The sequence below is a fragment of the Colobus angolensis genome, unplaced genomic scaffold (genome assembly GCF_000951035.1).
Source record: "Colobus angolensis palliatus isolate OR3802 unplaced genomic scaffold, Cang.pa_1.0 Scaffold13, whole genome shotgun sequence".
NCBI classification, from domain to species: Eukaryota; Metazoa; Chordata; class Mammalia; order Primates; family Cercopithecidae; genus Colobus; species Colobus angolensis.
In genome coordinates, this window is record NW_012114252.1 from 23,611,992 (window position 1) to 23,623,711 (window position 11,720).

The 11,720-nt window shown below is 52.3% G+C and overlaps 1 protein-coding gene across 1 annotated transcript in view; it reads left to right on the forward strand.

Moving 5' to 3' along the window:
• Positions 1–10,581, forward strand: part of LAMP1 (lysosomal-associated membrane protein 1) — a 34,158-nt gene extending 23,577 nt beyond the window's left edge. The window contains exons 5-10 of the mRNA XM_011933953.1: positions 584–742; positions 7,382–7,572; positions 8,264–8,389; positions 9,335–9,401; positions 9,481–9,651; positions 10,180–10,581. Of these exons, the coding sequence (XP_011789343.1) occupies positions 584–742; positions 7,382–7,572; positions 8,264–8,389; positions 9,335–9,401; positions 9,481–9,651; positions 10,180–10,319 (854 nt within the window). The 3' untranslated portion in view covers positions 10,320–10,581. The remainder of the gene's footprint in view (positions 1–583; positions 743–7,381; positions 7,573–8,263; positions 8,390–9,334; positions 9,402–9,480; positions 9,652–10,179) is intronic.
• Positions 10,582–11,720: the final 1,139 nt, after the last annotated feature.

The following is an 11,720-nucleotide window of genomic DNA, read 5'->3' on the forward strand; positions in this document are numbered from 1 at the left end:
GCTGAGGCAGGAGAATCGCTTGAACCCAGGAGGCGGAGGTTGCAGTGAGCCGAGATGGCGCCACTGTACTCCAGCCTGGGTGACCGAGTGAGACTCTCTCTAAAAAATAAAAAACACGCAGCCAGGCATGGTAGCTCACGCCTGTAATCCCAGCACTTTGGGAGGCCGAGGTGGGCAGATCATGAAGTCAGGAGTTCAAGACCAGCCTGACCAACTTGGTGAAACCCCCTCGCTACTAAAAATACAAAAATTAGCTGGGCGTGGTGGCGCGTGCCTGTAATCCCAGCTACTCAAGAGGCTGAAGCAAGAGAATTGCCTGAACCCAGAAGGCAGAGGTTGCAGTGAGCCGAGATCGCGCCATTGTGCTCCAGCCTGGGCGACAGGGTAAGACTCCATCTCAAAAAAAATAAAAAAAACATAAAATAAGTACGACAAGTAGTTTGCAATTGTGATTTTTTTTTTTCTTTTTAAATATAGAAATCAAGACTGTGGAATCTGTGACGTCAGGGCTAAAATAAAAAACATAAACTAAGTACTAAAAGTGGTTTGCAATTGTGATTTTTTTTTTTCTTTTTAAATCTAGAAATCAAGACTGTGGAATCTATAACTGACATCAGGGCAGATATAGATAAAAAATACAGATGTGTTAGTGGCACCCAGGTGCGCATGAACAACGTGACCGTAACGCTCCATGATGCCACCATCCAGGCGTACCTTTCCAACAGCAACTTCAGCAGGGAAGGTAGGACACTGACCCTTGGCCCTCTGGTGCTAGTGGGTGGGTAGTTGGGCTGCAGTGACTATGGGTGACCTCACTCCTCTGTGTCCTGGTGCTGGGCTCTGCTTGGAAGGGGTGTGTACACGGCCAGGGACGTCTCTGCAGAATATTCTCATCCTTCTTCCTAGGGCAGGTGACTTGTAGATGAGGGTGGACACATGTTGATTAAAAAGGGTAGAAGATTGAAGTGAAATATCCCAGGACAGAGACAGGTGTTGTGTGGTCTCCCTCCCATGGGAGCTAAAGAAGTAGCACTCGGGGAGGTAGAGAGAATGGTGGTCCCCAGGGGCTAGGGGGTGAAGTTGGTCAGAAGATAGAAAGTTTCAGGAAGACAGGAGGAATTAGTTGGAGAGATCTGTTGTACAGCATGTGACTACAGTTAATAATGTATTCTGGCTTGAATATTGCTAAGTAGATTTTAAGTCTTCTCACCATAAAAAAGTGATTGATTTTAGCTGTAGATGTATTTCAAAACATCCTGACACACATGGTAAATACGTACAATGATTACTTGAAAACGTCAGAAGGGCAAAGCAGTTGAAACCTTTGTGCTTCTAACTGGGGCAGAGATGATGGGATCAGGGTCACAGATCTCTTGCAGTTTGAGCCAGTTGCCTTCACACAGAGACCTAGTCTTATCTCCACCCAGCTCTTGCCAACCAGCTTAGGGACAGGTGCAGAAAGACCAGCACTGCTTCTCTGAGGAGGTCAGGGCCGTGATGATGCACCTGCTAACCCAGCCGCCAGGCTCTGGGGTCAGGCAGGGTCCAGGCCACCTCCTGGCCCTGTGATCTTAAGCAGAGTAGTTTACCTCTCATTTTCTTTGCATGTGGGATGAGATTAAAAGCCTGTCTTGGAAGGTTGTTAGAATTAAAAGAGAAATGCATGCAAAGTGTGTATCTCAGCATCTGGCCCAGAGTTCAGTAGCAAACACCTGGTAAATCCTGTAACTGTTGAGGAGCTTCTCTCCCGAGCCTCACAGTCTAAGTCATAGGTGGTTGTCATTTTGCTGAAGTGTGAGGGCCTGTGATTTGCTTTAGGGTGGGCTTTCCCAGCTGATAGAAATATGTATGGAGACATCCCTTAGGGTGGGCTTTCCTGGCTGCTAGAAATATATGGACACTTCACAGCCTTCTCTCATCTTGAGAACTACTGAGGAGGCCTTTGGTTTGCAGCATTCCTCAGCAGTCTTGCTTAAAGGCTGAGGAGTGACTGCTGGGCTCCAGGAGGCTCGTCCGTCTCCCGCTCCCAAGGAGCAGGTCCTCTTGCAGGCCGGCAGCCCCTGGTGCTGGGCCGGTCTTGCCCAACTCCAATTTCCATACAGCCCATGAGCTAAGAAAGAATGGCTTTTTGATTTGTAAATGTAACATACCACAAATCAGAAAACGAGTATTTATTGACACACAAAGATTATTTAAAATTCAGTGTCCATAAATTAATTAAATTTTCTTGGAACACAGCCACACTCATTTATTTACACATTATCTGTGGTTGCTTTTGTATGAACAGTGGCAGGGCTGTGTTGTCTTGACAGAGAGCCACAGCCCACAAAGTCTAAAATATTTACTGTCTCTTGCTTTACAGCAAACTTTGCCTTCCTTGATGAGTGGGTGAAAAGGAGCCCGACTTGGAAACCCTGGGTGTGACTGGGACTTGATGGGGCCATGTGGGCTCCCATAGGGGAGGCTCAGAAGGAAACACACTTGGGAGCTGGGTCCTCTATAGGTGCTGCTGCCTTTAATCCTCAACACAAGGCCCCGGGGGCCATGGTGACAGCCCCTTTCCTGGTGCAGCCTCTGTTCACACGGAGCCTGGAGTCGTGTCTGCTTCATCGGGAAGAGCGGGCTAGAGTCCTCTCACATGGGCCGTGTGTGTCTGAGGACGGCCTCCTGGCAGCCTGTCCCGGTCACGGGCTGCGTGTGTCTGAGGACGGCCTCCTGGCAGCCTGTCTAGGTGTGTTCATGCTCTCAGACACACCTCAGCCAGAGCTAAAGATGACTTCAGCTAGGGCAGCACTCCCTCCCGAGTGGGAGTTAAGAGTAACACGTGGGGCTAGTGTTCCCAGTTATCGATTTCCAAATTACCTGGGCTCCACACCTAGCTGGCTGCCTCTGGGCTGCATCAGTGTGGCTTGAAGAGGAGAAGGAAAGGCATGCACTGTCTGTCAGAGCTTTTGGGAAATGAGAGAGAATTGGGTGCTGACCTTCGTTGGGGACTCCCTATTGTCCAGGCCCGGACACGGTTGCAGAACGTGTCACGTCCGCATGTGGCTGTGTGACCGAAGGGTGCGTGTCGCGTGATGGCTCCCTTCTGCCTGGAAGTGAGGGGCTGCTAGGTGGGGGTCAGCAAGGATCTTGAGCGCCTGAGATGGGTGGCAGGATTCTCTAGACGAAAGACAAGGCTTCACAGGTCCAGAGAAGCTTGTTAGGTTCTTTTGAGAAACTGTTTCTTCAGGCTAATAATTAGTTTTAAGATAGACTAGTTTTGAGAGCAGTCTTAGGTTTCCATGTATTCTCTGCTGCTGTGCGTGTACAGCCTCCCTCCGTTTCCAGATCCCGAACATTGGTTCCTTTTTTAATGGAGAACACGCATGTGATTCCAAGTGGAAAAGGCCCAACAGCTCAGCCCTGGCCACTTGCCCCTCCTGGAGGCAGCCATTGTGGAGATGCCCGTGTGCTTGCGGCGGGGCCACCTGGAGGCTGCTTCCAGCCTGGGTGGCACTTGACCAGAAAGCCTCATTCATCTTGCCTTTTTTTTTTTTTTGAGACAGAGTCTTGCTCTGTCGCCCAGGCTGGAGTGCAGTGGCGCAATCTTGGCTCACTGCAACCTCGGCCTCCTGGGTTCAAGCGATTCTCCTGCCTCAGCCTCTTGAGTAGCTGGGATTACAGGTGCACATCACCACGTCTGGCTAATTTTTGTATTTTTAGTAGAGGGGGGGTTTCACCATGTTGGCCAGGATGGTCTCGGACTCCTGACCTCCCAAACTGCTGGGATGACACATGTGAGCCACCGTGCCCGGCCCGTATTGCCTTTCAAAACATCATCTTATCTTATAAAGCTCGGGGACCTCATAGATTTTATTTTTAAAGGAAATGAAGCACAAGCCAACTTTGAATGGACTTCTCCTGTTGGTTTTGTACCTTCCTTCCTGAGCATCTTCAAAGTAGGGCACATGTGGCTGGATGCGGTGGGTCACGCCTGTAATCCTAGCACTTTGGGAAGTCGAGGTGGGTGGATCACCCCAGGTCAGGAGTTTGAGACCAACCTGGCCAACATGGCGAAAACCCATCTCTACTAAAAATACAAAAATTAGCCGGGCGTGGTGGCAGGTGCCTGTAGTCCCAGCTACTCAGGAGGCTGAGGCAGGAGAATCGCTTGAACCCGAGAGGTGGAGGTTGCAGTGAGCCTAGATCCGGCCAATGCACTCCAGCCTGGGTGACAGAGTGAGACTCCATCTCAAACAAACAAACAAAGAAAAAAAACAGGGCAGATGACTATCACTCCGGAGGGTCTGAGTGCAGCTGTGCCTGAGGCTGGAGTCAGCCAGGGGTCTATCCAAACCGGATTTCCAGCCCAGGCCCACATGGGGTTAGCAGATCTATGGTGAGGCTCAGCCAGGCTTCTGGGTTTATGAGTTCACCTGGAGGAGTGGGGTGTTTTCGTCTTTCATCCTCAGGGTCTGATAGGTGCACGCTTGTTGAATGAATCAGAGGATTGCCTGACTCCTGTTAGGAGTTGGAAATAGAGGTCAGCTTTATACACAGGTCACCATGTCTCACCTCCCACCCAGTCTGGCAGCATTTTTTTTTTATTCCTAGGAACAGAGTCTGACTCCTAGCTTAAATAGAAGGAATCAATGGTAAAACATTGGAGGTGGAGGTTGCAGTGAGCTGAGATGGCGCCAGTGCACTCCAGCCTGGGTGGCAGAGCAAGTGAGACTCGTCTCAAAAAAAAAAGAAAGAAAATAAAAGACCTACCATCAGAAAGGTGGGGAGGATGAGAGTCTTGCCTTAGGACAGGTGAAAGGGACAGGAGAAGGTCAGAGGCCTGACACAGCCAACATTTTCACAAAAGACTGTAAGAGGGGCTGTGGGAGCTATGAGCCGGGAGCCTGGGTGCGAACCAGGGTCATCCTCACAGACACCCTTGAGGCTCTGAATTGCAGCCTGCAGGTTGATGTGAGTATCTGCTGTTGGCCAGGAGAGGAGGAGGGGCCTTCAGAGCACATGAGCTTTGGAAAGGCCCGGCTACGTGCTGCTCTCCGGAGGGGGTTGGGGGAGGTGTGCGGCGGACCCCCAGGTCCTCAGGTCTCCCGAGGGGCTCCTGTGCCACCATCTCCCCCCGGGCAGCTCAGGGCACTCTCCAGTGTGTTCTGTGATGAGCTCTCCGTCAGTGTCCTCGTCCTCAGCAGGAAGGACTTTGGTATTAATAGTATGAGTTCAGGGAAGGAGAGTGAGGGTTTTGCATTTGTAATTCGGGAAGAAGGAAGAGGGCATTTTATCCACGCTCATTTCTCAAGTTCCAGTTTTTTAAACTGGTGGTCAGACCTGATGATGTTGTGTTTCCAACTTCTCGTGACCACTCTACAGAAACAAGGGGGGGAATGAACATCTTACGTGGACCACAGGTTAAAACAATTGTCAGAGCAGCGCAGGTTACACTTTTTCTGTGTGTCATGTGGCCATCTAGACTAGAATTTGGAGACTGGCCAGTTTTGATTGGGTTTTGCTCATTTAACTTTTGCCTGTTTAACCGTGTTCTGTAATATTTTATAAAGGAACTGTGAAGCTGCTTTTTGTTTTTGGAGACAGGGTCTCCCAGGCTGGAGTGCAGTAGCACAATAACTGCTCACCACAGCCTCAGCCTCCAGGCTCCAGTGACCCTCCCGAGTCAGCCTTCTGAGCAGCTGGGACTAAGGCGCATGCCACCATGTCTGGCTAATTTTTTAGAAATACTTTGTGGAGATGGGGTCTCCCTATGTTTCCAGGCTGGCCTTGAACTCCTGGGCTCAAGCAGTCCTCCTCCCTTGGCCTCTCAAAGCCCTGGAATTACAGGCATGAGCCACCGTGCCCAGCAGGTGAAGCTGTTTTGGAAAGGACTGGCCAACCTGCAGCTTAGCCACGGGCAGTGAGCACATCCCCCGCTGGGACGGCTCCCAGGGGCTGTCGTGCCTCTCACTTCAGAGCCTCGTGTGGTTACTGCAGCTCTTCTCTGCCATCTTCCGCTCTGTCCAGAAGGGCTTTTACACTGGGGTGCGGGGCTCCTGCGTTGTGTGTTTACACTGGGGTGCGGGGGGGGCTCCTGCTGCGTCGTGTGTTTACACCGGGGTGCGGGGCTCCTGCGTTGTGTGGCCCAGAACCCGTTGGGGTGCAGTCACAGGTGACACTTCCTGTCTCTCTCCTCCCCTGAGTAGATGGGGTGTGAAGGTCAAATTGGCCACTGACTGTTGAGATGGAAGAGGAAGCAACAAGTGACTGACGGAGTTATGGGGGCGGATTCCCTGCAGGGTTGCCCACCCTGGATATTTGGGGCTCACGTGTGGTGACTCAGCCTAGCAGAGATGTGGAAAGGATCGAATTGGGTAGAAATTATATAAATATTATTCTCGAGTATCCACAGAAACAAAGTGGTAAAAGAAAGAACCTGATTTCGAGGTTGATGGTGTGTTGGTGTGGGTGTCGGCCACAGAGGAGACTCGGTAGAGCTCTGCAGAGGGTTTAGTCTGCCTTGACTTTGAATATAAATTTGTGTTGTGAACATCTTGCTGGGTCAGTTGCTGAGGGACAGAGTCACATTCAGACTGCTGTGCATTCCCTGGGGGTGCCATGTGACTCCTCCACAGACTCCCTGGACTGTGCCCTCTTGTCCGGGGATTTCAGACGCACCCACATTCAGTACCTTCTCCCTCGTGAGGATGCTTGCCCATCCCCCACAGCTACCTCCCCAGATGAAAACCCAACACAGCTGGCTAGCCTTGCCCGCCTTTGAGTCTCTGCTCACACGTGGGGTCCTTACGGAGGCTGCCTGACCCCTATCCTGCCAGAGGGCCTCCTTGGCTGCTCTGCGTCCCACCTGGCTGGTCTGTGTGCACTGCAAACCCTGTTTTCCTCTGGGTAGTATTTCCAGCACGATCCTGGCACCCACCTGACAGCTCAGGGAGCAGTTTCTGAGTTGTCACCGTTTCCCATGGGGTGAGGTGGCTGGCCACGCAGCACAGCCTCCTGCGTCCACTCCTTCGTGACAGCAGTCAAGGCCTTCTCACCCTCACTTTAGGAAGAGGGTGGCACAGTGGACCCTGTCCAGCCACGGGCGTGGCATGTGGTGGGCAGTGCCTGCTGCCCAGGCAGAACTGTTCTGGCTAGTGGGAGGTGGAGGCTGAGGGTGCCCCTGGGGGCCTGTGCAAGCCGTCTGCAGTCTGCAGGACCCAGCTCTGTCCTGTGCATGTAGAAGGGCATTAGCGAGAGCCACCTTGGGAGACTGAGAAACTAGTCACCAAGGACGCCAGAGCCACAGGTGTAGTTTTGTTTCTGAGTTTGGATCTTCCTGTAACTGCTGATGGTTATGACAAACCCGGACCTGGATCTCCCTCCACTGTACCTGCAGAGACGCGCTGTGAACAAGACAGGCCTTCCCCAACCACAGCGCCGCCGCCTGCACCACCCAGCCCCTCGCCCTCACCCGTGCCCGAGAACCCTTCTGTGGACAAGTACAACGTGAGCGGCACCAACGGGACCTGCCTGCTGGCCAGCATGGGGCTGCAGCTGAACCTCACCTACGAGAGGAAGGACAACACGGTAGGCCTGGGCCTCGCCTGGGAGAGGGGATGGCACAGCAGGGCGGGGCCTCTGCTCCCTGTGCATCGAGGGCACGCATCTCTGCACGTCATGCTGTAAGGCAGGGTGGGAGCTCAGCTTGCAGGACGTGACCCTGCAGGACAAGAGCTGGCATCCGTGTCAGGGAGTCTGTTTGGTAGGAGCACAGCCGTCCTGCTGGTTGCATCATCCAAGGCTGGTGTCCCAGCATGGCCTGTTGTCCCAGCATAGGCCCATGGAGCCTAAAACATTAACTTGGTCCCTGATATAACCTAAGGTTTCTTTACATATTTATCATGGAAACATTTAAGTGTTACATTTTTACAGTTTTCTTTTGAAATAGTTTTTCTCCCCTAATAGTGACAGGCTGTGGGGGGTGTGGGGGTCGATTTGCGTGCCATGGGGTGAGTTTGCAAGGCTGACTGCTGCGGGGGAGGTGGTGCTGCTCGGTGCCGTCCACGCAGGGACGCTGCACTCACGGAGGCAGGGAGGGTCATCTTGGGACCCCAAAATCTGCACAGATCACCGAAATCTGTGTGGCCTTTCAGTGTTTTCCTGCTGATTTGGGTTAAAACAAATGTGGCCTTGAATTCACGGTTTCAGGACTGTTTGTCTTTTCGAGAGTGTGGAAGACCTGAGCCAGGGTGGTGACTTACTTGCTTGTCTTACGCAGACGGTGACGAGGCTTCTCAACATTAACCCCAACAAGACCTTGGCCAGCGGGAGCTGCGGCGCCCACCTGGTGACTCTGGAGCTGCACAGCGAGGGCACCACTGTCCTGCTCTTCCAGTTCGGGATGGTGAGGCTGGGGCGGCGCCTCTGTGGGGGCGCCCACTGTGTCTCTGCCACATCTTTTTGTGACCTGGGTCTGCTCATGGGAGGCGGTGTTAGGAAGGAGGCAGCCTCACTTTTTTCTGCCTTCCCTTTATCCTGGGCCTTTGAGTTCCTTGGTTCCCCTCCCCCTTCTCCATTCCATTCACAGAGGAGCAGGTGATGTGGGCGGGGCTGCCGTGCCCACAGTTGGAGTGGCTGCAGGGAAGAGGATGCAGGATGAGGAACTGCTGCGTGGCCTCCTGGCCTCAGATGCTGCTGTCCTGTGACTCTGTGATGGCATTTCTGCTTGGGTGGACTATAATTGTCACTTGTCAGTCTTTTTAAATTGCTGTGCAAATGAATTAACAGTTCAGTTTCTTATAATTTTAACTTTCCAAATCATGCTTTCCTGTGCTGTGATAGCTCCTGCAGTCCCCCTTTTCCAGAGAATCTGAGTCTCTTAAGAGGTCTGGAAGGACCAGCCTGGGCAGGACAGGGAGGCTCCGTTTCCGCAGATAATAAAACGAGTTAGCTGGGCATAGTGGTGCACACCTGTGGTCCCAGCTACTTGGGAGGCTGAGGTGGGAGGATCGCTTGAGAAAAGGTCTGGAACTTCCCTTTTCTGAGAGTCTTGCTCTGTTACCCAGGCTGGAGTGCAGTGGAGTGATCACCGCCCATTGCAACCTGAACTCCTGGGCTCAAGCGATCCTCCCACCTCAGCCTCCCAAGTATTTTCATTCCCCAGAGATACACAACGCCTTTTATAGACAAGATTGTCTGCAGTTTTGTTCTAATACTGGAAACGTAGGAAGTCGGGTTTATTACCAAATGACCGTTGAAGTTTGATGGTAAATGTGTGAATCTACTAAGTGGTTAAAGATCATCTTTCTGTGAATCTGCTCAGTGGTTAAAGATCATTTTTCTTTTTAAGAATGCAAGTTCTAGCCGGTTTTTCCTACAAGGAATCCAGTTGAATACAACTCTTCCTGACGCCAGAGGTGAGACCCACCATCTCTGCGAGCCCCCGCCCCCTGCCCAGGGTGTCCTGGAGTCATTAGACTTCTCTGTGTGTTGCAGACCCTGCCTTTAAAGCTGCCAACGGCTCCCTGAGAGCCCTGCAGGCCACCGTGGGCAACTCCTACAAGTGCAACGCTGAGGAGCACGTCCGCGTCACGAAGGCCTTTTCAGTCAACATATTCAAAGTGTGGGTCCAGGCTTTCAAGGTGGAAGGTGGCCAGTTTGGCTCTGGTGAGTGTCACCGAGGGCAGCTGTCGTGGGGTGTGGAGGACGCGCTTCAGACTCCGCCTTGGTCTTCTGTGTGGGCTGGGGCGATGCCCCTGTTCCTCGGCAAGGAGCTGTTTCTTCTTCCTGGTCTGAGGCAGCTCCCCCTGCCTTAGCGAGGCCCAGCGTATCTCAGCTAGGAGCCCCCGGTACCATTTGAGAGTAAGGGAATCGTTTTAAGAAACAGTGGTGGCACTTCTCCCGTGAAAGTCAAATACAAAACTGTCATCTGATGTGCCCAGAGGCCCTGGACGCAGCACAGCTGTCCGGCCACAGCCCGATCCAGACGGGGAAGAAAGGCGTGTGGTTTCCTCGCTTGCAGAGAGCACCAGTCTCTGCAGCGGCTTCCCCAGGTGACAGTTCCAGCTGGACCTGGAACCTTCCGACAGGGTTCCTCTTTGCCTTTTGGCTGACGTGGAGGGTGGGTGGGGAGAGAGGCCTGTTTGCAGGCCCCCGTGGGAGCGGAGCCCTGACGCCATCCGTCTGTCTTGGCAGTGGAGGAGTGTCTGCTGGACGAGAACAACATGCTGATCCCCATTGCCGTGGGCGGCGCCCTGGCGGGGCTGGTCCTCATCGTCCTCATCGCCTACCTCGTCGGCAGGAAGAGGAGTCACGCCGGCTACCAGACGATCTAGCCCGGCGCGCGCAGGCACAGCAGCTGCAGGGGCCTCTGTTCCTTGCCCTGGGCTCAGGGTCCTGTCGAGGGGGAGGCACACTTTCTGGCAAACGTTTCTCAAATCTGCTTCATCCAATGTGAAGTTCATCTTGCAGCATTTACTATGCACAACAGAGTAACTATTGAAATGACGGTGTTAATTTTGCTAACTGGGTTAAATATTTTGCTAACTGGTTAAACATTAATATTTACCAAAGTAGAACTCTGAGGGTGGGAGTGCTGCTCTCAATTGGCACTGGCTCCACTATCGTTTGACTTTAGGATTCTGGTGTTTGGTCTCTTCATTCTTTACTGCACTCAGATTTAAGCCTTACAAAGGGAAAGCCTCCGGCCGTCACACGTAGGACGCATGAAGGTCACTCGTCGTCAGGCTGACATGCTCACACATTACAACAGTAGAGAGGGAAAATCCTAAGACAGAGAACTCCAGAGATGAGTGTCTGGAGCACTTCAGTTCAGCTTTAAAAGCCAGGACAGGCCTGGCCACACGCGGCTGGCGGCCTCGTTCCAGCGGCGGCATGTCCTTGGGCGTCTCTAATGCTCTGCGGCTCAAGGGCTGGCACTTTTTTAAATATAAAAATGGGTGTTATTTTTATTTTTTTTGTAAAGTGATTTTTCGGTCTTCTGTTGACATTCGGGGTGATCCTGTTCTGCGCTGTGTACAGTGTGAGATAGGTGCTTCTCGTGATGTTTCGCCGCGGCTTGGGGATGGTACACAGGACCGGCTCACGTAATGCGTTGCCTGTAACAATGTAATAAAAAGCCTCTTTCTTTTTTGTGTGGGCCTTGGTCTTTTGTCAGCTAAAATGGGAGCGCATGAGAGAAGGACGTCAGGGAAATGGGGTCGAGCGTGGTTTCGGTGCAGAGAGAAGGGTGTCAGGGAAACGGGGGGTGAGGGTGGTCTCGGTGCAGAGAGAAGGGTGTCAGGGAAACGGGAGTGAGGGTGGTCTCGGTGCAGAGAGAAGGGTGTCAGGGAAACGGGGTGAGGGTGGTCTCGGTGCAGAGAAGGGTGTCAGGGAAATGGGAGTGAGGGTGGTCTCGGTGCAGAGAAGGGTGTCAGGGAAACGGGGGGTGAGGGTGGTCTCAGTGCCAGATGTAGGGAATGGTGTTGGAGTGCCCCGAGTTCCTGGCACAGTTGTCTGGTTCATTCATGTAAAATAATTTTTAAATCATTAAAAGAATTATCTTTCATACATAGATTTCAGGGTATAATATGCAGCCATAAAAGGGAATGAGATCATGTCCTTTGAAGGGACATGGATGGAGATGGAGACCCTTATCCTCAGCAAACTAACACAGGAACAGAAAACCAAACACCACTTGTTCTCAAGAGTGGGAGCTTCTGATGAGAACACATGAC